The sequence below is a fragment of the Sceloporus occidentalis genome, unplaced genomic scaffold (genome assembly GCF_023333645.1).
Source record: "Sceloporus occidentalis isolate IW3139 unplaced genomic scaffold, rSceOcc1.0.p SCAF_2, whole genome shotgun sequence".
NCBI classification, from domain to species: Eukaryota; Metazoa; Chordata; class Lepidosauria; order Squamata; family Phrynosomatidae; genus Sceloporus; species Sceloporus occidentalis.
Genome location: NW_028316982.1, coordinates 186,801,440 through 186,826,276, shown reverse-complemented (window position 1 = coordinate 186,826,276; position 24,837 = coordinate 186,801,440). Strand labels below are relative to the sequence as shown.

Genomic DNA, 24,837 nt, shown 5'->3' with positions numbered 1-24,837 from the left:
ATATGATGATTGCCATGTAACTTTGATTGCTATTGTGAGTGGCTTTGAGAATAATTTCTGTAGACGGCAGCATATAGATTCATGATGAAAATAATGATAAATATTTTTGCCCTTGATTTACAGTTAATATACATCTATGGCATTTCTTGCTGTTGAACAATATGTTTTTGAGGTTTTTTGTGGAAAACAAAATACTATTCTTAGAAGAAAAAATCAATAATTCTGTTTCATCATATGAGCACTGCAGAATTATGGGCAACAACACAATTACTAGTATTGTAGTAAGATTCCTCTGTTAAAAAAAACTTTTGTGTAACCTTAAATGGATGCAACCTGTAGTCTAAACAAACAACCATACTAACTATACTTGCTGTTGCATCAGAATGTATTCATATACTGCTATCAGATTCAAAACAAGGCCCAGTGTGGTTTTATGTTTAATAGTTAAGTAGGCCTAAACTTTTCACAGCTGATTCACTCAGAAAGCATAATGGCTCAGAGGTGATATGAATGCCTTCTCCCCAGATGAAATCCACAATATCATAGTGGCTCTATCCCCTCTGAACCATTTTTTAAAAAGTATTATGAGTTGGATCTAGATTAGGGTACCTGAACATAGATTTCACTGATACCTGTAGCAATTTGAGTCTATCAGTATACAAGAAGAGCTAGGGTGGATCAGAACAAAGGTCTATCTGACCAGCATCCTGTGTCCACAGGGTTTAACTAGATGCCTATGGGAAGCCATCAAGCTGGATATGCAGGCCATAGCCTTATCCTGCTGCCTCTGAGGCATACTGTCTTTGGTCCTGGATTATGATTCCTGACTAGTAACTATTGAAAGTCTTATTTTCCGTGAATTTGTCCATTTCTTCATTTAAGCTACTCAAGTTGCTTGTCACCATCCCATCTTGAGAAAAAGGAAGACACCCTATTATTTTAAATGAGAACAACATTCAACTGTTTTACATTGTAGGCCAGTATCAGCTTTCTGCAAGATGGTACTCTTAGATGTTTTGGACCATAACGCTCCTTCACCCCAGCAAACATGGTCAACAGGCAAAGATGATGGGGACTGTAATCCAATACACCTGGAGGGCACCAGATTAGGGATGGCTATCCTGTATCTATTTAGGAAGCAGCCCCATTGAACTCAGTGAGAGCTACTTATGAGTAGACGTGTACAAGATTGCACTGTTACTCTGTTCTGAACCTCATATTCATATGCATGGAAGCAGTTCATGCATACTGAAATGGTTTGATAATCCCATTTTGATTAACACTTACCATATTATGTAGGGGTATATCCTAGAATCTGAGTATTGTATTGCAGCAAGATAGTCCCACCACCACCACCCACAAAGCTTCCTCCATGTTGAAGGAAAGGAACTCAGCAAGACATATACTTTGTAAAGACATCATGGATTGTAAATGTTTCTGTTATTCAGATTTATTGGGGGAATTATCATACAGTAGGAATGAGCTACAAAGATAATTTTTTGGACAATACCAATCAAGCATTTATTTATTTATTTTAAACATTTTTACTTCCCTTCTTCTCTTCTCCCTCCTCCTTTCACTTTCTTCCCCTGCAAAATTTCTCTGGACAGAATCCCAAATCTATTTGCAAAACTTGTTCTGGCATTTCCTCCAAACTATCCAGAGATATGCAGGGGATGAATGGAGAGAGGAGAATCCAACAGAGTCTTATGTAATTGGTGAATTACACAACTGAATACAGTTTTCAGATGCCTCTTTTCAATTTGCCACATCAAAGTCTTAACTTTCTCACCTGATAAAGTGCAAATTTAGGAATAATCTTCTTGCAGTTAAGGAGAACTCGTACTTGTTGAAACATTATTCCAATTGGCCATAAGGCAATGATTGTAAGGACACCGATGAAGCAGTTAATCCATAAGGCACCTCCACTGAGAGAAAGCTGAAAGTCAAAATGATTCAATATATAGATCACTGTCTGTTTTCAAGCAAAGATTACTCATGAAAGAATTCAAATGTGTGGTCCCTTTTAAAGCTAAATCATCAATGAAAGCATTGTATGTTTGCATCTACAGTATATCTGAAGACTGTTGTGAAGAACCATCCAAGGCATAAATAAAAGAAACAATTGTTCCAATTAGAACAATAAAGGTAACAAAATAATGGCTAATCAAAGAATGGATAATTCAATTTTACACACTCAGCTTTTTCCATATGAATAGATGTGAGGGTCAACCACATCAGGAATCACAGGGTTAAACATTTCTTCCCTTGAAATCAAAATCTCATCCCCAAATCCATTTGTTCCTTCCAGGAATGAAATTTTATTAGGTGCCTGTGGGTTTGTCTTAGCATAAAATAGTAAAATTAGTGTAAGCAGAAGCATTTTTTGCTAAGGCAATTCCACTGGATACAGTCCAGTGAAAACTCCACCACCCTTTCAAAGGCCTAGCAATACTGAAATTGAAATTTGGCTTGGAGGAGGGTTAAACATGAACTTCTTCTGTGGATGCAGTTCTTCACAAAGTATCTTCTCAAATGTAGCAATTATTGATTTCAGCAATTTTCTCCCCTCTATTTCCCCCCCCAAAACCAAGCAGTTTTCGAAGGCTATTCAGAATTCAATACATTGTGTAAAAAATTCCTCATGTGGTTGTTTTGTGTAGAAACCAGAATCTTCTGTGTTGAAAATAATATTTCAATACAGCAACATTAATTCCTGTGCAAAAAATACTGGTTTTGTGCAGAAAATGCTCTTTTCTATGTAAATCTACCATTTGTGAAGTTTAAGCAGAACAAATCCCCAATTGCAACATTTTCTGTGCAGGGATTAATATTTCTGCATAGAAACACTATTTTCCATGCAGAAAATGCTGTTTCCTGTGTGCAGAATTCTGTTTTCTGAATCAACCAACCCCCCTCAAAATAACCATGTGCAAATTTTGCACAGAATAAGTCCTGAACTGCAAAGATTCTCATCAGTCCAGGATCCTTCTCCTCAGGGTTTCTTGATGCTAAAAAGACATGCTTTCTGACAATTTTCTGACTATTTTTGAATATATTTTTCACCCCTAACTTCTCCTTCATGTGCTGCAATCCCAATCCTATTTCCACACTGTAGCCTCGGTCCAGTTGCTCCCTCTGAATATTTCTTGTCTAAGAAAACTGTACAAAATTCATGAGGTCAACATAAGTCAACAAGTGACTTGAAAATGCAGTTTAAATAGTAAAATTGTGACTTAACAGTGGTCCATGCTCCTCTCCAAGACAATGGTGAGTTGTGCCTACATTCCAAGAGTCATTTTCTTTAATTCAAATCTGTTTAGTATTCAAGTATTTGTTATTCAGCTCTGTCAGTTTTTGATATGTACTCCAAACATCCACTTACATCAGAAAGATTGTAGTTTCCATTAGTCCAAAGCACTATCGATAGGAACATTAGTACAGGGCGGAGGAAAGCAAATTGAAAGGTCCCCAGTTTCAGTAAAAATAATGTTCTCCTGTCAAATTAAAAAAAAATAGGGGAATAAATACTATTTCAAAATCTAAACAAAGACTGAGACAATCTTTGTGATTCACTGACATCACTGAATCTATGGACCTTAGCGCACAGCAAAATAAAGCGACTTAAAGTTCCTGAACTCAAGCCAAAATTGGGCTGCGCCCTGGTGTTATCTCATGGCTTTTGCCTCCAAAATTGCCAAAGTGAGTTCAGGAACCAGTATTGGAGCTGGGCTGTACCCAGATGGCAGTTTGGGGGGCAAAAGCAATGTGATAACACCAGGGGGCAGCCCGAATTTGGCTTGAATTTGGGAGTGGTAAGTCACTTAATTTTGCTGTACGCTAAGCTCCCATTGAAAAATCCTTATGGAATCAAATTAAAACGACTGTCTCAGTCTATGACATAAATAGCAAAGAATAATGACATTTTGAGGCCATGGAAACTCCCAAAATAACAATGTGAAATGTCCTGATATCTGCTGTTCTAAATGTTGTGCATTTAACATCTTTGGGCTGTAATTAAGGGAATGTCTATAGGATATGAATAGTGTCATTATATAGTTCAGTCACTAGTATATCTTGATGGAATCACGAGTTTCCATTTCGGTTTTAATCTTATATAAGTGAAAAAATAAAGTTTTGTTTAGCTTTCTGATTGGTTTATCGCCTAAAATCCTGTCCAGCATTTAACAGGGAAATGTGTGAAAAGATCATGGGGCAATATTCACTGCTCTGGACATTTCCCTGAATGTGCTCTTAAACATTAGACCATGGGTCAAATCACAAAAGAAAGGAGAGACATAGTGGCTCGACATAAAATAAAATTGTTTTATTTCAGTTTTCTAAGAATTGTATAACTAAGCATTTTCCCCTTAGGCAAACAGAAAAGCTTTATCTGGCACCAACATGACAGAGCTGTAGCCCTTTCTAGGTCTCCAGCACTTCTAATTCGCATGTTAGGCAACCAGTGGATTTTTTAGCTTGGTTCTTAGTGCTAAAATGTCCAGATGTAGAATAGAATAAAGTAGCTGTTATTTATTGAGCATCACAGAGAAGACTGGGAGCGACTGTTTTTGGTTTCTCTGGGAAGCTGAGATGGACTACATATGCAGGATCGTTTCCTCTGTGAGGTTTAACTTAAATCAGAGCACTCTAAAAATGTGTTTTGAATGTATGAGTATGAATACTATTAGAGAGAATGCATCTGAGCCTATATAGATAGACCTTCACATAATTGGAAATGAGCCCATTAACAACCAAGAAGTCTTGATATCTTGCATTTTAAAAATGTTACTGGATTGTATTTTTTATTTAAAAATAGCTGCTGCATTTGGCCCATGCACTATGATTCCCACTCCAGCTTGTGAAATAATCCACTTATAATGGCTAGGAGCTCATCTTTGGATTATTTAGTCTTGTATTTGAGCTGGTAACAGCTATCTCAGTACTTCACAAGTACTGTGATCGTCTCTAACTTTACATTTTCCTTCTGGAGTGGGCCCTTGATTTCCACTGGAGTTTGGTTCCAGGATCCCACCAATGGATACCAAAATCCATGGAGCTCAAGTCCCATTATATACAATGGTGTAGTAAAATGATGTCCCTTATATAAAATAGTGAGCAACTCAAAGGTTTTTGGGGAAATATTAAAAAATATGTTCAAGTTGTGACTGGTTGAATCTGTGGATGCCAAACTCATGGATACTGAGGGCTAACTGAACTGTGTAAGGCAAGGCCTGCCTTTCCTCATTCCCACTCTTCATCATTGCCCTAAAAGTCTTTGTGTCCTGTGACCCTATTCTGGCAATCCTATATATAAACACCCACCCACAATTATGTTTTTCCTTCTTCTCTTTATTTAGCTCTCCAACCTTGTTCACTTTGCACTGCAGACACTCTTGTTAATGAAAGCAAGCTGGTATTTAATGTACTCTGTGCTATATTAATGAACTTTGGCTTAATATAATTGCTCAATTAATACAGCCATAATTGCATAATAATGATATAATTACAGTGACAATTTTATTCCTGCAAATAATTACAGAACTATAAACAGTACAAACAAGTGTACAAATGAGCTGGCAGATCACCTCTTCTTGCCTTCTCAAGGAAACTAAGAAACAGTTCAAGTCAAGAGCATGGCAAGCTTCTGACACAGGCCAAGATCCGGCTCACCAGTTTTGTAAAGTACAATTATACCAGCAAAGCTAAACCAGAGTTACATTGAATTATGCTGTTGTACAAAAAGTCAGCTGTGTGCAGTTGCAGGTGTCCTGTTTGTGCTAGCAACCACAGTGTTGTACAAACACACAGTTGTTTGTACAACAGTTAAGCCAGCATAACACCATTTGCCCAACCCTTATTTGGATACTGCTCTTGTATAATGGCACATTGTGTTTGTGCAGTGATAGTTATGCCAGTGTAAGGTACCAACTGGACTGGACCTAGAGGCATGCTTTTGTAATTTCTCTGCTCAAAGTCATTCTGAGAGCCAAAGCAGTCTTCCTAGGATGTCATATCTGTCATGGGTTTATTACAAAGCAGCTCCATGGTGCTAAAGAAGGACATTGTAATCCTTCCTTCCAAGCCATTTTCACAACCCATATACTACCCTGCAACAGACATTTTAGGAAAGTTTGATAGCTCCATAGCAGAGCCTTTTAGCATCTGGGCAGAATTTCAAGCTAAGATATTTTTCAGTAGTGGGAAGTATGGATGCAGAGGAATCATTCACATATTCACAGATCTGAATTTAGTACTGAAGTTTGCATGCTGATGGTCCAGGTTCAATCTGCAGCAATCCTAGTAAGAAGAAGCAGATACTCCAGTTGAGATCTTGGAAATCTAGTGCCCATCTATAGTGGGCAATAATGCTGTAACTAGACAAACAGACTTGGGATAAAATAGCTTTCCATCTAGCTGTGAAATTACTCTCTACTCTTCAGAAGAGCTTTATCCCAAGTCTGTTTGATTCAACTTGTTTTATCTGTTATTCAGCTCACATTTAAACCTAAAGACCTGATGTGTAGGTAACTAAGTATTTAGGATGAGGTATCATACTATCAGCTGCACAAATTACCCTGTGATTAGGACATCATAGAAATGTCAGATGATGACATTTCTTTGTTGGGAGCAGCCATTCTCATCAGATATATCAAACCCACCACAGGAAACTGAAGTTGGGAAACTGTATCAAATCCAATAAGCATTTCAAGATAGCAGCCATCTAATGTTTAAATATAACAGGTATATTTGCTTTTTAGATGTGACTGAGATATAAAATCTCTGCTATTGAGATGGCTACTTCCTACTGTGCACCCACTGGATATCAGTAGCATCTCATACACAAAATTCTTCACAAGACAACTTGTCTGCCATTTCCAGTATTCCTTTGGAATGCACTGCTACAGAGATATTCGGGGAGCATTATAATGTACAGTGTCAGTCAGCAAAGGGGCAAAGGAAGGTCCAAAAGTCCTAGCCACTTGCCAGGTATCCTAGATAAAATGGCTGTTGAACATTTGCTAGACAAATGTTGGTCTTCTGAAACACTTAGGCTGCATCCAAACTGCAGACAAATTTGCTAGACAAATGTTGGTCTTCTGAAACACTTAGGCTGCATCCAAACTGCAGAAATAATCCAGGTTGACACCATTTTTAACTGCAATGGCTCAATGCTATGGAATTCTGGGAATTTTAGTTTGTTTTGGCACCAGAGCTCTCTGACAGAGAAGTCTAAATGTCTCACAAAACTACAGTTCCCAGAATTCCATATCATTGAACCATGACAGTTATGGAGGTGCCAACCTGGATTATTTCTGCAGTGCGGATGCAGCCTTAATCTGTTGCCTTTGTGGTTGCTGTACAACACAGTACACTTCTGGCAAAAGTGAAGATATGACCAACCTAATTTAGAACCTGCCCTTTTCTTGAAATAACATCTTGATTATCCCAAAGTCTTTCTGGATCAAATGTTTTGCTTTGCTTTCCAAATGTCATGCTGTATTTGGCAGACCTACTAGGAATCAGCCATTCTAATGTAAGCTCATCTTTCAGTGTGCTTGCCTTTTTGTGTTTGATGTATGGAAGATGCAATCATCTAGACGCCTTGGCAAGGCAACGACAATAACAAGATCAAGATCAAGGAGAACTTGAAACAGTGGCAGCTGACAGTATCACTGTTAGTGATGCAATGAATCCATGCTGAATCTTAGTCTGAATTTTAAAGGAGCTTCCCAAGATGCTGAACTAGGTTCAAAATCTTGCATTGATTGGTAGGAGATTTGCTGTTTTAGGATATTATTGCGCTACACTTTTAAATATTGCTAATTCACTTTTACTACGCTGGCTGCCTCCTGTTGCATTCTGGGACTTGTAGTTTAAGAAGGGGCCTTTAGAATTCACTTCCAGAGAGCTCTTGGGCCTCACTGAACTATAAACCCCAAAATGCAACAGGAGGCAGACAGAGCAGAGAAATTAAAGTGCACTAGCAACGTTTTAAGAGTGTAGTGCGACAATCTACTTACTAACATTTATTTATTATTTTATTTAAAATATTTATATCCCACCCTTTATTCAAAGATCTCAGGGCAGTGTACAGTAAAATCAATCTGACAACTTTAAAAGGCTGCAAAACATCAAATAATTAACAAATTAAAAGACAGGTTAAAAGAGTTAAAAAGTGTTTAAAATTAAATTAAAACTATTTGCATTATTTTTTTGTTTGTTTGTTTTGTAAAAAACAATTAGGCTGCAAAAGCTTTCATGAACAACCACATTTTCATGGGAGCAACCAGCTGGCATTGGCTTGAAAAAAACTACTTTCATTCTATAAGCTCCAGAACCTTCCCTCCAGCTGTCTAATTTTTCCCTAATTTTCTTATCAAGAGACCACCTTGGGGATAGAAAGAAGCACAAGAGATGATGGAACAGTCCTCTGGGAAGTATAGCTCAAGACCAGTATTTAAGAAGCTACTGCAAGAACTAATACTTGTGCACATTCCATGTGGACAGAGGCACAATTTTCAGGCAGAAATGAAGATCTGTTGTTTTACTGTGTCAAGATGTACAGGACATTGTCCTGCCTTAGCATTCTGAACTGATAGGTTTCAAAACAAAACTCACCCAGTGATGCGTATATATGGAAGGCAAAGGCAACAGCAACAACAAGGACCTGTGCTTATCTTGAAGTGGTCATTCTCAAAGCGCCTGAGGAAGAGTTTTTGACCTCCACATTCTTTAATCATCATAAGCAGAAATTTGTGGATAACTATGGCAAAAAACCTATCAAAAGAAAAAAGAACCCAAGTGTTAACATTGTCTGGTAGCTATGTGCATCACAAACATGCCTCATACTATGTACAGGAGGGTGTACAAACTTCCACACCAAAAAACTCATTGTTGGGGGGGAGTAATGTATTAAGTAGCCTAGTACTCAGAAACAGCACAGAATAGTGTATTTGGTACATCTTTTCATTCACTAACCCTAACCTGATGCTCTTCTGCTATGCTGAGCTACAACTTCCAGCCAATGGCCATGTTCTCTGGAGAAGATGGTGGCTGAAGTGTTCTGTTAATCAGTCTTTCTGCTGGTACTTGAATCCTAGTATCCAGATGTCCTTTCTCCGCTCTCTGCCTTCCTATCTCTGTCTTTTTTAATAATAATTTATCCAGAGTACACTTTTTTTTCATATATCACATCATTATTATAGCAACACCTTTTGGTTCTACCAGTGCTTCCCTGTGTTGATTCAAGCAGCAGATTTGGGAAGCACTTTGAAATGGAAACAAATTGGACTTCCAGGTGGGGACAAATGGCAGTTTGATGTCCCTGTGTGATCTCCAAAACAGGGAAAGCTTAAGTGGCAAAATTAGCTGGCTAGGAGGCAATTTCCAGCTAGCAAATCTCTCTCTTGACATGTGATCCAAAGTGCTGTTCCTTGGAGGGAGACTATGGGATTTGTAGCAGTCTGATGAGAGCTTTAGGATTAATACCACAGTCAGCTGCCTAAATGAGCCTCTAAAAGACATTGGACCTCAAAAAATCTGCCCTTTCTCAATCACCTTTAACTATTTAATTCACAAGTGAAGAGAGTTCTTCTGATTGGTGGTGAAATTAAAGCCTCTGAGGATTGCCTTCTTTCTCTAAAGAAGATCTGAGACAATAAGGCTATTTGCAAGATTTTAGCTTAAAAGCAACAAGTTAAACAGGAACATGAGCTTTCTTACTTTTAGATGACTGGTCCTTGAGAATATTAAATTTTGGTAAGCAAAGAAGACAGACTGTTATGAGAAGGTAAGTTTAAGAACAACCAGGTAGCTTCTTTGGAACTATAGGGACTAATGATTCCTAACTTTACAAAGGAAAAAGAGAGAAAAAAACTGGAGAATTTGCTTTTTGTTTTTAACCCTGTAATTGCTGGATTTACTGAAGATGGAAAATGTACAAAAATCTTACAGAATATGTTCAAGGAGATCAGATCATTGAGAAAACATGATATGGAAAAACTGAAAAAGGGATTGAAAAAAGATATGAGGAAAATTTTTAAAAAATTAAAGAATCACTAAAGCAATTAGTTGAGGTTGCAATACAAAGTAATGATAAAGTGGAAATTTTTGAAATTAAAATTACAACTTGGAGATGGAAGATCTGGATAATTTTGCATTAAAAGATTCTGGTTTGTTGGTAGACTGTGTTAATGGAAAACAAGAATATAGAAGGTCAAGGTGAATTGATAGATGCAATTGTTGTTAAAACTGAGCAGAAACTTGAATATTGGAGTGTTGTCAAGATGAATGTGATTGTATGTTGCTACAAAATCATTATGTTAAAATACGGAGTGGAACTGAGAAGGACATGTTGGGATGGGAGAGACTGAATTTGTTATTGTTGGTGGGGGATTTCTGGGATGAAAAAGAGTGTTTTGCCCAGAATTAGATTTCTATCTCAAACAACAAATATTTTGATAACTAATGTATTACTTAAGCAAGGGCAAGGGGATATATTAAAGTTTTTTAGACGGGGGAAAGCCGAGAGTTAAATACAAAGTGAAGAACAAGTTAAAGAGTATAAAATGATAAAATAAGTTAAGAACTTTTGGCAATAATAGATAGATGGATTAATGGGAAAATATGCAGTAAACAGATTGAGAACTGTAGTATGCCATGATTTTATAAAGAGGATTGTTATAAAATAAATTTCTAGAATATGATGTATTGTTAGAAGATATTAGATAAATTGATCAGAATGCATAAAGAAATTTATGATGTGGGTTTTTAAAAATTTATACTAAATTAAAAAAATTATGTTTCACTTTATGAATGATAGATGTACAGCTGGAAAAGAGCCATGGAAGATTAATTTAGTATATGATTATGGCAGAAAGTTTGTTATATGTGAAAAGATGGAGGAAGCCAACACTACCCACTATGGAGGAATGGTCATGGAAGTTAGTAGAAATGGAAAGTTATTTGATCTATGTTTGTTAGTGACATTTTATTATTAGAGTGGTTATTGAAAGAAGAATATAGGTGTAATTTTTAGATAGAGAGGAATGAATAACCATATGCTTTTATAACCAGAGAAACGAAGACTGGGTGTAATCTTTTTCTTCTTTTTTTCTTTCACTTTTTCTTTTCCCCTTGTATTTTTATTCTTATTATTTCCGTAATTTTTAACGTACTTTTTAAATTCTTATTAAAAACATTGAAGAAAAAAAGCAAAGAGGAAAAAGTAAATTCTCATTTAGGTTCTTCTAGAGTGGGCTGAAGAATTTTGAGTTCTTGCAGGATGTTTCTTTGGGGTTTGCCAGGTGTGGTTGCTTCTGTGTCCATTTGTTCCATTCTTTTGCAGCCATTTCTTGGATCAACACAAGAGCTCTTCCAAAGACTTTTAGGAAACAAATCAAAGTCCTTGAATCTGAAGGACAAATCTCCTCCTATTTTAAAGGGAGTTTATTTCCACCACACAAGAACACCTGTGTAATGCCATTGGATTAGGTTTGGAAAATGAACTTATTTCTGGGTTTTTTCCTTTTAAGTTATTTTTTCCTTATAAGTTATACACTGGGATATATTTTTATTTCATATCACTAAAAGCCTTTCCAATATCTCAGTCATATAAAACAGCTGTCGGGCATTATAATATATGCTTCCAATGTTCTTAAAATTGGCATTCATTGAAATCACAATTAAATTTCCACAATTAAAAATCAGTTCAGTCAAAAACCAGAATGATCAAAAACAAAAAGGGAAAACAAGAAGAGAAGATGTGTTTTTGAGCTCAGTACCAGCAAGTGGCATAAGTATATAAAATGTATATAAAAAGTAACTAAACAAATCTTGAGAAAAATGGCAAAACATAATGGTAAATTGAAACCTTCAATAGTTTCCTATAGAAAGTTTGAATACAAGCAACAACAATGACTTAGGGAGAACACTAGAGAAAATAAAAAATGAAGGTATTCGAGTTATAGGTGACCTGCTTGATGAAGAGGGCAACCCATGTGGGATGGAGAGACTCACCGACTTAATTGGAAAGACATATTGGGTCCACGCAGCTGGAATTAGTATACTGTTAAAGGATATAGTTAAAAATATGAAGGAAAATAACGTAACACCATTGGAGAGGATCATCAAAAAGATGCTAAATGAAGGCAAAGATATTATTGGATTTATATAGAGTAATATTGGAGCATCAGTTTAAAATTGTAGATATTTTGAAAGGAGTTTGGGAAAGAGATCTAAATTTAACAAGCGAAGATATACAATTGTGGATACAAGAGGTTAAGAGAAACAAGCACACTAGAATAAAAGAGCAACAGATGAAATTAATAGGGCGATGGTATAGGACCCCTTCTCATTTAGCACTTTTCAATAAAAATCTAACCGCTAAATGTTAGCACTGCGGTCTGTCCAAGGGTTTGTACATGCATATGTGATGGGACTATCCGTGTGTTCAGAAGTTTTGGGGTGAAGTGATAAGAGAGATTAATAAAATTATAGGCAAGGATGTTCATTTGAGCAAAGAGAATTGTATAACATTAAATTTGAAGAATAAGGGACTGAAGAATAATGAAGAGAAAGCAATAAAGAATATATTAAAAGCAACACAGGCTGTGATGGCATGGGGATGAAAAGAAAGTAAAAATTAGAACTTCACCAAAGTAGATAAGTATTTGGCGGGTAGCCTGTTGTTTGATATTATTAGAGATAGAAGATTAAAATATACTGGAGAAAAGAAAGTAGAAGCTTGGAATTTGGGTTGGGAAATCCTGCTTGAGAAGGTTAAAGGGAATACAGAGTACAATGAAGTCAATAATGTAATTAAATCCCACATACGGTGGGACCTCTCCTTATGCGGGGGATCCGTTCCAGATCCCCCTGAGTAAGGGAAAATCTGCCTATGCTCAAGCATGGGGCTCATGCATGTGGCGGAGCAGCGCGCATGCACCATGGGCACACACAACATTGTTTTCCCTCCCCAAGTAGCTTCCAGGTAAGTTGGAAGCCTTGTAAAATGTGCCCGCACATGGTGCGGGCGCACTGTATTGAATGTTAGGTATTAATTGTAAACAGTGTATTGATTCTAAACTCTTATCAAGCCATGCGGGAGGGGGGAGGGGGAATGGGGCACATGCAACATTGTATATACGTTAAAATAATTTAATAAAGACATTGCACACACACAAAAATTGGCTTGTCCATTAAATGATAATGGATAAAGTTCACAAGATATTCCAATATCGCATTATGTTCCAGATACCAAGCATACTGTTCTTCATCCTTCCTTTTATATGCACGAGCTGGCAACCCTTGACACACAAATCTCTATTTGGAGATCATTTCTATACTGATTTTTTTCTGCATTTTTTAAAAAAAAGATTTTCATGGTGCACCATTAAGAAAGGACTTGTCCAAGGTCAAAATCTTGTTTTGTAAGACATTATTGAGAAATAATCCAGATGTCAATCAAAGGAATATAGGAGTTTTTAGAGCACAAATTAAAGAATATAACTCTCTTCACATACATACATTTCTGCAACATTCAGTTCTTTATTTAGCTAGTATTTTCTACACTACCATCAGAGACTGAGTTAATGTTATTTTTCTCACATAACAAAACCTGATGAGGGATTTCATTTTTATAGAACAAAGGGGAGTTCAACAAAATAACTATATGTTTTTTTAGTGCTAGCAGTTGTTAACACTGAAACAGCCCTGAGTTTCGGAAATACCTGTAAGAACAGGAAAAAACACATACACTGCTGCAGTAAAATCAGTAAACATTGTTGAGCGAGGAATCCACATCCCAATACATGATGTTGTAGCTATCACCTAGTGAAAAAAGAAAAGCAGACGTATTGGCTCAGATAAAACAGCTTTATGAAATTATAGCAGAGGAGATTCATCCTTTATAACAGTGGTTTTCCAGATATTTCAGATGTCAGATCCCTAGAATTCCTACTGTTGGTTGGCCAAACTTGCTAAGTCTTCTGGGAGTTGAACTCCAAAACACCTGGAGGGTTAACATTTGGAAAGCACTGCTCTATAGGATGAAGTAACATTTCTACAATTCTAAAATTTGATCAGAGCTATAAAACAACAAGAAAAAAGCACTCAGAGAAACATATTTCTCCAATACTGGGGTGCCAGGATCTCTCTCTCTGGATGTTTTTGTCTCTCCTGCATGCTCCTGTTTCTCTCATGATTAAAAAATAACATATCCCAATGCTCTGGATAGTCATCTTTGTGATTAGTGGAAAATTAGTTACTCTGCAAAATAGTTTTGTTAGTTTTAACTATGTTGGAGAGAGAACTGGGAAGGCTTTAGATCTCCCTATGACCAGAGACTGGGAGGGATTTAGATCATAATAAGTAAATAATAAATAAGTAAATAATAAAGTGAAGAATAAAATAAATAAATAAATCCTTTGGATTCAAAGCCTCCCTTGATCTACCATCCTCCTGACATTGAGGCACCAACATCAGAGATCCAATATTGGATCATCCTCTCTGAAGAGTGATCTCTCTTCCAAGGTTTGATGGGGGAAATCTGATTTATCTAATAGCCTCAGGGTTGCCCCCACAGGGAGATATAGAATCATAGAATGATAGAGTTGGAAGAGACCACAAGGGCCATCCAGTCCAACCCCCTGCCATGCAGGAACACACTATCAAAACATCTCAGACTGATGGCCACCCGGCTTCTGCTTAAAGACCTCCAAGGAAGGAGATTCCACCACTCTCCGAGGGAGTGTGTTCCACCTCCTAATGTTGAGGTGGAATCTCTTTTCCTGTAGCTTGCATCCATTGTTCTGTGTGTCCTACTCCCTGGAGCAGCAGAAAATAAGCTTGCTCCATCCTCAGTGTGACACCCCTTCAAATACTTAAACAGGGCTATCATATCACCTCTTGACAGTCTCTTCCCCAGGCTAAACACCTTTGGGTTCGGCAAGTCAACCAGTTCAAATCCACCTAACAATTGCATTGTCTAGCCCACATTTTACTAGCTTGTTTGCAAGATATATAGATATAAATATAGATATAGATGTAGGATTTCACACTTCAACCAACTTTTAATTAGTGCTAAAACCCTTTTCTATCTAAGGAGGACAATCAAAATGGTGAAAAGCATGGAAACCATGCCCTCTTGAGGAGCAGCTTAGGGAATTTGATATGTATAGCCCGGGGAAGAGGAGGTTAAGAGGTAACATGACATTTATGTTTAAATATTTGAAGAGATGTCATATTGAGGATGGAGGAAGCAATGGATTCAAACTACAGGAAAAGAGATTCCACCTAAGCATTAGGAAGAACTTCCTGACAGTAAGAGCTGTTCAAGTGGGATACACAGCCATGATCTATGGTGAAGTATCTGTCTTTGGAGGTTTTTAAACAGAGGTTGCATGGCCCCTCTGTTAGGAGTGCTTTGATTGTGTCTTTCTGCATGGAAGGGGGTTGGACTGGATGTGGTCTCTTCCATTAATGAAATTTGAGGCAGCTTACAATAAAATAATAAAAATACGTAAAATGAATTAAAAATGCAATTTTAAAACACAGTTGTAAGCATTTTAAGTAAAACAAATACAGAGCACATGCCCAGTTAAAAAATGTTTGTCACAGTGAGCAGGATCAGTTACCAAAGGCTTAAATGAACAAAAAAGATGTTTTCCTGCAAACAAATGGAGCTGGGAAGGAGCTCTATTTAGCTTTCCTAGCAAGTGAGTTCCAAAGTTTGGTTGTGGACTTCTGCATGCAAAACATGTGCTCACTCACTGGATAGTCCATCCTGAAGGGGAATGCAACACCCAAACATTCATAATAGAGACATCTCAGATTCAAATTCTTTGCTCTAAATCTGAGAACTAAAAGCATTTCAATGTTAAGCTTAATTCATTGCACTTACTGGAGCAGCTGCATTTATCCAAATAAAAATTGATCTTTTGGAGGGGGGAATTTTGTGGTAGATGTAGAAAACTTCCTCCACAAAAACTAGGTTGGCAGTCAGTGTCATTAAAGTCAGCATGGCAAACAGCAATATTCCTGTCAACCCGAGGCCTAAAAGAACAAAAAGGAACTTAAACAACACCTATACCTCATACGGTAAAGTAGACTTTAATCTGGTAAAAGCAGGTAAATATGCTTATCCTGCACTCATATCACATTTTCTTGCAGAATTCAAAAAGGGCTTACAAGTTAGGCATTTTATGATGGCAGCTGCCACACAGCAGAATTAATGTAGTTTGACACCCCTTTAACTGTCATGGCTCCATCCTGTGGAATCCTGGGGTTTGTAATTTGTTGTGGCAGCAGAGCTTTCTGACAGAGAAGGCTAAATATCTCACAAAACTACAAATCCCAGAATTCCAAAGCATTGTACCATAGCAGTCAAAGTGGTGTCCAACTACATTAATTCTGCAGTGCAGATGCAGCCATCATCACTTAGAGTGGTAAACAATATACCTGAGTTTCTGCTATGTCTGCCATATTTTTTTAACAAAACAAAAATATTAGCATTTCTAACAAAAAGAAATTGTGCTGTTAATAAATTAAGGTAAGGTATGTAACATATAGGAGAGCCAGTGTGGCATAGTGGCTTGGGTGTTGGACTACAACTCTGGAGACCAGGATTCGATTTCCAGCTCGGCCATGAAATCCACTGGGTGACCTTGGGCAAGTCACACACTCTCAGCCTCAAGGGAAGGCAACACCAAACCTCCCCTGAAAAAAAAATCTTGCCACTAAAGTATAGGTTCGCTTTAGGATCGCCATAATTTGGAAAGGAGGCAAACAACAACAAATGTGGAGAGAGTTGGGGTGATATTGGAGATTACTGCACTATACTCTTATAGTGCTGCTGTTCCAGTTTAGCTGCTCTGGCTGCCTCCTGTTGCATTCTGGGTTTTGTAGTTCAGTGAGGCCTAAGAGTTCTCTGGCTGAATATTCTAAATGCCCCTCCCTAAACTGCAAATCCTAGAATGCAACAGGAGGCGGCCAGAGCAGTTACAGTGGAATTGTTGGGATATAGAGTCACAAGGAAAATGTACAATGTGGGTTTTAATAGTAACCAGACATTAAAGGGTTACTGTGAGCCATAATGATTAGGCATTTAAGCAAAAGATATTCAACAAGTGCTGTAAAGTAATGTAGAATGCTGCCAGTCTGAAAAGTCCCTGAGGAGGGTATTCTTTGTGAGACCAGAGGGAGAGGCAAGACCTAGTAAGCCTCACAGAGCCTTTGCTAGAGTAGTGATGAGCATTTGACCTCAGAGTGGGTTGTTACTAGTGTGGATGGTGGTTGGTGTCGATGTATATATTGTTTTACACAGTGGAGCTTCTTCTAAGAATAAAAGCCTCATCTGAGAGAGGTTTACAGTGTCTCTTTGCTCATTAAGAAAGGGAGAGGTGTTTCTCCAGCTCACAAGCTGCTGACTACAGTCACGAAGGTGGAAAATCTGGTGCCAAACGTTGACGTGTGGCCTCACGCGCTGCGCAACATCAAAGGTGTTTTAACAGGAATAGCAGTGCTATAAGAGTGCAGTGCAGTAATATCCTAAACTGCATGCTGGAAAGGATGTTAAAAGCCTAGGTGGAGGTCAGAGAGAGAGTTAGGGCATGAGTTGGAAACAAAGTGAGAGATTATGAGTGCTGGTGTTAGGAATATGAGGGAGATGTGAGTTGGAGTTAGGGTCAGTCAGGATTTAGATGCATTAAGTACAGTCAGCCCTCTGTATCCACAGGTTCTGCATCCGTGGATTCAACCAACCATAGCTTGAAAATCCAAAAATCAAATCTTTGAGTTGTTCACCATTTTTAAGGGATGCAATTTTACTGCACCATTGTACATAATAGGACTTGAGCATCCAAAAGATTTAGATATCCACAGCAAAGGGGAGGTCCTGGAACCAAAGTCCAGTGGATACCGAGGGCCCACTGTAATTAATCTTTAATGTTATGTTCAACTTCTGTCTAATGCATTATTTTTGTGTTAGACACATATGAGTTATTGGAATGCTTTTGTTCAGCCACACAGTATATGTGGTGGCAACAATTATTCAAGAGTGGTGGTGTCCAATAAGGTAAAATCTTGCACTGGAACCACAAGGCATCTAGCAGGTCCCCACGTTCAATACCATAGCAGGAGGTGACATGGATGGTAGAGATGGTGATCAGTGGCAGTCCTTGCAGAGGCATCATTTGCAAATCTACCTTGGACAGCAACATGTCTTGGCCAAGCCCTGTCTCACTCCCAGGTATATTGCTTCTTCAATCATGTCACATCTGTCACATCATGTCAGGTCTGCTGTTGTCACATCCGATATGGTATGATCTTTAGGCTAAGTATTTCAGACTTTCTTAAAAGCTTATAGTGAGTTAATGGATAAAAAAAAGAATAAGGTCTAACATCTGCTGACTTTCATTTATCGTTCAGTGCCACTACAGCACAACAATTCTTGGGGCAGCATTAAACTTTGCCATTGTACTCCAATTAGCTGACATAGTAGGATAAGCATAGTAGACTGCTTATACCATATGTCTATTACTGTGAACATGCTCTGTATTCTGTGTTTTGGTATCTGTATTAAAGTGACAAGAACTCCCCACTTTTCTTGCATGGTTGGGGGTATTAGCAGATATAAGTAAGGATATATGCATTCGTTCCATGGCCTATATATAGATGAATGATCTGTCTTCATTTCTCCCTTCTTTTCATGGTTTCAAAGTCTAGTTCTGTTTATATTCTTTAATCATGCATTTCTATATTGTCTACTCTGAGGTAAATTGAATGGAATAGGCCTTTGTTAACTAAGGCGCAGTACAGACCGCCGAAAATCGGCGGTCTGCCGGCACCTGTTTTTCCTCCAGAGGGAAGCCGCAGCTGCCAAACCATGCAGCTTCACTGCAGAGGAAAAAGAACCTGAGAAAAGCGAGTTCTTTTAAAGCTGCAGGGGTGATGTAACAAGTGCATCAGTGGTGCACTTGTTACATAAGTGACATATGGCAACATGTGGATGCCGTGCAGTGCTTATGTAACAATGGCAGCACCCGTGTACACAGGGCATTGCCATTGTTACACCGTCCATACATACTAGGGTTAAAGACCATGTGGTTGCCGCACAGTCCCTAACCCTAGTATTGGCCCTGGTACACTGCTTATTGGCGGTATGTACTGGGCCTAAATATACTAGTAAACAAAACAAATATCCAAGAAAGGAATAGTTGAACAAATAGGTGTAGTAAAAGATAGCAAGGGTTTGTTCAGGGATGTGTAGAAAAACATTCAGTAACAAATATATTCAGTGTGTAATCAGTTAACTACTGGTGAATATAATCAGTGTTCGCTTATGTTTTCAATTAATTGAGTCAGTTATATTTAGAACCAGGAAGCATTGCTTCCAGCACTGTAACATCCAGCAAGACTTTCATAGGATCAAAGGGCATTCTCACTTTTTTCCAGGAATATTGTGAATTTTTTATTCATAAATGAGGCATTAGATACTATGTTGATACCAATTTAAAAGCAAGCACCCTACTATTCTACAGCTGTGGCTTTAACAGGTTTGTAAGACATATTGTTCCATGTCTCTTATCCTATTTATGATTTATTTTAAAAAATATTTATTTGTTGTTGTGTGCCTTTGAGTCAGTTCTGACTTACAGTGACACCAAGCCATATGGCTTTCTTTGGCAGAATTTGTTCAAAGGCGGTTTGCTCTTGCTGAGAGAATGTGATTTACCCAAGGTCACCCAATGGGATTCTATGGCCAAGTTGGAATTCAAACCCTGGCATCCCTGTGTCCAACACTCAAATCACTACACCATGCTGGCTCTCAAAATATTTGTAGCACATCCTTTATTGTGGAAACACTTCCACATTAAAACCATGAATAATTTAAACAAGATAAAAACATATTAAACAAGGCAACTGTTAAAACAGTTTTAAAAGCTACAATTTAAAACCATGTGCCTGTACATTTCAAAGTTAAGTCTAATTCTGCATCAACCTCAAGATCTTAACTTCATTTTTCTACATAAAGTGGATTATTCACCCAAGCAGGTGAGCTCAAAATTTTATACAGCTTGTCTAACTGTATTTTCCACAAGTGCCACAAAACCAGTTAATTGGCAATAAATCTTATCTAAGATTGCTGAGGAATAAAATAAGTATTGCAACTGTAAATCATTTACTGGGCAAACACCTCATTTCTTTCTTTTTAGACATCATCTCACTTTGATCATAGCAGTGTGTAACCTAATGAAAAGGAATTAGTTTTTTTAAATGTTAGAGGAAATGGATCTCCAGCATCACAGCTAGCTGAACACTTAAAGGTTGTATCCAGTCCTTTCTGCCCACTAGAGGAATAGAAACCACTAATGGAGTGACTTCTTCTCTCACGTACTAATTGCTATCTGGATTCCTTTCAAACCTTTTCTATACCATTAGAATACACTTCAAAGAAGTGAGCTGCTGCTGCTGCTGCTGCTAGGTTTGCAAAAGAGTGTAAAGCAAGGAGTCCCATTACAAGCCAGTTGCATAATATGGGATCAAATTAATCAGACCCTAAATGGCTTGGGTCCAGACTATCTGAAGGACTGTCTCTCCCTATACGAGCCAGCCCAAGTGCTAAGATCAGCAGGAGAGGGCTTTCTCTCAGTCCCACCATCTTTGTAGATGCGGTTGGTGAGGACTCGGAAAAAACCATTCCCTGTTGCTTCTCCCAGACTGTGGAACTCCTTGCCACAGGAGATCAGGTCGGCCCCCTCGCTGCTGTCTTTCTGCCGGCAGCTAAAGAATTTTTTATTTAGATAGGCGTTCGATGGGTAAATTTTATTTGAGTAATGTGGTATGCTGTTTTAATGTTTAATGGGTTTTACTGTTTTTAACTATGCTGTTTTAAATCTATGTTTTAAAGTTGGTACTATTTAATTATTTTTACCCTTTGTAATCAATGTTTTAGCTCTGTCTTTTAAAAAATATTTTGTAACCTGATTTGAATCCCATTATGAGAGAAAGGCAGGATATAAATCCTGGAAATAAAATGAATGAATGAATGAATGAATGAATGAACGAACTAGAGTTGCCAGGTGTCCCTTATTATATATAGAGGATGTTCCTCATTTGGAGGACAGAAAACTTGTCCCATTATGGACTGGCAGGTGTCCCTTATTATAAAGAATTTTTATTTGAGAGCCAGAAAGTTTTATATAGACTGAACAAGATGCCAAAAAGCACATTTAGGCCCTTCATAAAAACAGAAATATGAGCGTCATATAATTTATGAATGTGAACAATATGTTCATTTTAGAGAGAAATATATGGCTAAGTTAACTGAAATAAATACTTTCATTTAGTAGAACCCAAACTGGTTAATAGCTATTTTCTGATTGCCAACTCTGCATGCCATAAATTTAACTTTATTGTTGTTTTGAAAATGTTTTATTTATACACCAATTACAGGTTTGTTTCTATAATATTATGTTACAGTTCTTTAAGACATTTTAGTGTGTGGTCCTCCTTTTCCATAGTCTTTGTCCACACCGGACACGGAGGAGCAATTGCATACTTCATGAGAATGAAAGAAAAGCTCCAACAACTAATTGCTAATCTGGCTGGTTAGAGAACAGTTCACATAGTGATAGGCCAGAAGCATCTTGGAAACTCCCTGTTTTGATTCACATACCTGTTTAGTTCCATATTCCTCATCTCCCATCAAAAGGAGAAATTTGCACAGGTCCTCCTGAAACAGGTTACTGTGTTACACCTCTTTAACTTTGATGTTACTTCACTTTGACATTACTTTGCCATTTCCTCACTTTAACTTTGATGTTACTAATGAATGGAATGCTGCCTACTAGTAAAAGTTGTTGTGTATAGGTATACCTCAGTTAAGAAATCCTCGGACAAAGAAACTCTTTTTTACAAAGTCTTTATGGGCTGCCCATTCCACATTTTCCCTTCATTCTCTATCTATCCAAAAGAGATGTGTGTGTGTGTGTGTGTGCACGCGTGTTTAGCAGTGTTGGCATTGGGAGGAAGATGAAGGAGGTCTGGAGAAGCCCACTTTCAATGCCAGCCTACAGCAGCACATCTGCCGTAAACAATGCAATAAAGCTTGAGGTGGGAATGAATGGAATACTACTCTCGCTTAGTGCTGCTCAAATGATGGTCTCTGGCCTGGTGCCTGTCCCTGAGCCATTAGTTGATAGTCCCTGGAGAGTCATTAGGAAACAAAGAAGCAATTGTAGCCAATGCACACAATCTCTGGCACACTATAAAAACATTTGCTGGTCCCCAAAATCAGAGTTCTTGAAACACACTGCTCTAGCTGTGTCTTCCTGCCTATAACAGGCAAGGTAAGCAGGAGCTACCTCCAGAATCCTTTAGGGAGCATGTGAATAGCTAAGACAAAGAGAAAAGGGGAAAATAGATATGTCTGCCTCACCAACTATCCCCAGTATGAAGTCAAAGGCTTTCATGGCCGGCATCCATAGGTTTTTTTTTTTTGTTGTTGGTTTTTCAGGCTATGTGGCCATGTTCTAGAAGAATTTATTCCTGACATTTCGCCAGCATCTGTGGCTGGCATCTTCAGAGATGATGCCACCCTGAGGCCCTGCCATCAACAACAGAACAATACACAGATTAACATGGGAATCACTCCTCCTCACCCAGGGTCACACAGTATATATATACCCACTCTCTTCCAGATTAGCATTCTCTGAAGATGCCAGCCACAAATGCTGGCAAAACATCAGGAATAAACTCTTCTAGAACATGGCCACATAGCCCAAAAAACTATCGCCAGTATGTTTTTAAAAAGCATAAATCTGTAAATTTGGCCACCAAAGTGAAAATCATGAGACAGGCAGAGACTGGTGAACCAAAAAGTCATCTGTACATGCATTTGGGGGAAAGCTTTCAAATGGTCCATAGAAACTTCAAAATGTTTTTATTTACTTGTGCAAGACCTGGCTTAAGTCATTCATTTCACACATGCATATTGATAATTTTAAAAAAGTTTGCCAAAACATTGACCTGCTGTATTTGCGTATGTATAGGTATGGTGTAGGAACCTATCCTTATTCTTCTCATATTATTTCTGCTTCAGGTACTAAATTTTCTGTTAAAGGAGTAGTGCCCAGGAACACATCTCTTCTGTGTTAACCAAGGTATATCTGTACAGTATTTAACACAAAGTTCAATGTTCCTTTTCACTCTAAAGGTTAAATGTTATTCTATCTTCCCAATTTCAAGAATCATTTGAAAAGTAGGTCAATTCAAAACCATTAGTAACACACAGATACATACACATACTTAACATGTCTTTAACAAGTCTTTTTGATCATTCTAGAAAACAACAAAAGAAGGTGCTCTTCTCATAGATTTTCTGTTTTTTATTAATCAACAGTTTGAAAACTTACTTTCCAATATTATTTTGGAGAATGGGCGTTCATCTGCAGAACAGACAGGATCTAATGTGCTATTCTTTTCCGCTTCTTCCATTGCAGGAACTTCTTTTCAAGGACTTGTATCCTTGTTTCCTCTTTCAGCTTCTTTTTTCTCCCTGACTGCAACAAGCCAGCCGTAAGCAAGACCAAGAACAGCCTGCTTCTAGTTTCTCTTTGTTCTTCCAGTCAAGCTCCACTAGCCAAGTTCTGTGACTGACACGACAGACATTAATATTTTGACTGTCCAGATGCCCTGCTACTTTCAAAATCCACAAGATAACTGTTAACTAAATGTCAGTTAGCAAAACCCTAGGATTAGTAGCAAAATAGGATTAGTGACAAACTGCAGGCAGCCGAATAAAAAGAAGCCAAAGTAGAAAGAGACAAGGAAATCTGAGACTAAAAGGGCTGTCTGATCTTACTAGGATGTTAGGTGTGCCACACCTTTTCCACCAACTGTTATCTCCCACATTGCCCTCCACAGGGTGCAAGGTTGAAAGGAGTCTGGTTTTGTGAGATTATGTTCTGTACAAAGAATGCCATTGTGCTTTATTGTTTTATTAACACCCCTTTTGTTCGCCCATAACACAAACCTGTGAACCATTCTTTTGCCTCACTGAGAACCTCCCTCTACATGCAAAGTTCACCTCCTGAATTATGCAGCGAAAAACAGGTAATATCAGGCAAGCTGCAATCTAAGGCTGCATCTGCACTGCAGTTTGACATTGCTTTAACTGTCATGGCTCCATTGTGTGGAATCCTGAGAACTGTAGATTGTTGTGGCATCAGAACTCTCTGACAGTAAAAACTAAGCATCTCACAAAACTACAAATCCCACAATTCCATACCACCCTCCAAGGCAGTCTATTCCACTGTCAAAGTGGAATTCCAATGTCCAGCTCTTACAGTCAATAAGTTCCTCCCAATGTTTAGGTGGAATCTCTTTGCTTGTAATTAGGAACCATTGATTCCTCCCCCCCCCCCCCCCCCGGTCTCTGGAGTAGCAGAAGAGAAATTCATTTCATTTCTATATGACACCCATTCAGATATTTAAAGATGGCTATCAGATCACCTCTCAGTCGTCTCTTTTTTGGAGCCCTGGTGGCGCAGTGGTTAAATGCCTGTACTGCAGCCATTCACTCGTTGCGAGTTCAAGACCAGCAAAAGGGCCCAAGCTTGACTCAGGCTTGCATCCTTCCGAGGTCGCTAAAATGAGTACCCAGATTGTTGGGGGCAAATTGGCTTACTTGCTAATTAGCTTACTTGCTGTTCACCGCTATGATCTTTGGAATAGCGGTATATAAATAAAACAAATTATTATTATTATTATTATTTTAAGGTAAAATTCTAAAATTCCTTCATTCCATGAAGGTCTTGGTTTCCAGACATTTTA

General features: G+C 38.1%; 1 protein-coding gene across 1 annotated transcript in view; it reads right to left on the bottom strand.

Moving 5' to 3' along the window:
- LOC149319468 (organic solute transporter subunit alpha-like) overlaps nucleotides 1-23,641 on the bottom strand; it is a 29,009-nt gene extending 5,368 nt beyond the window's left edge. Inside the window, exons 1-6 of the mRNA XM_089508073.1 lie at nucleotides 23,418-23,641; nucleotides 15,905-16,056; nucleotides 13,760-13,833; nucleotides 8,623-8,781; nucleotides 3,386-3,497; nucleotides 1,793-1,939 (exon numbers count right to left, since the gene is read on the bottom strand). Of these exons, the coding sequence (XP_089364199.1) occupies nucleotides 1,793-1,939; nucleotides 3,386-3,497; nucleotides 8,623-8,781; nucleotides 13,760-13,833; nucleotides 15,905-16,056; nucleotides 23,418-23,499 (726 nt within the window). The 5' untranslated portion in view covers nucleotides 23,500-23,641. The remainder of the gene's footprint in view (nucleotides 1-1,792; nucleotides 1,940-3,385; nucleotides 3,498-8,622; nucleotides 8,782-13,759; nucleotides 13,834-15,904; nucleotides 16,057-23,417) is intronic.
- Between the last annotated feature and the right edge of the window lie 1,196 nt (nucleotides 23,642-24,837).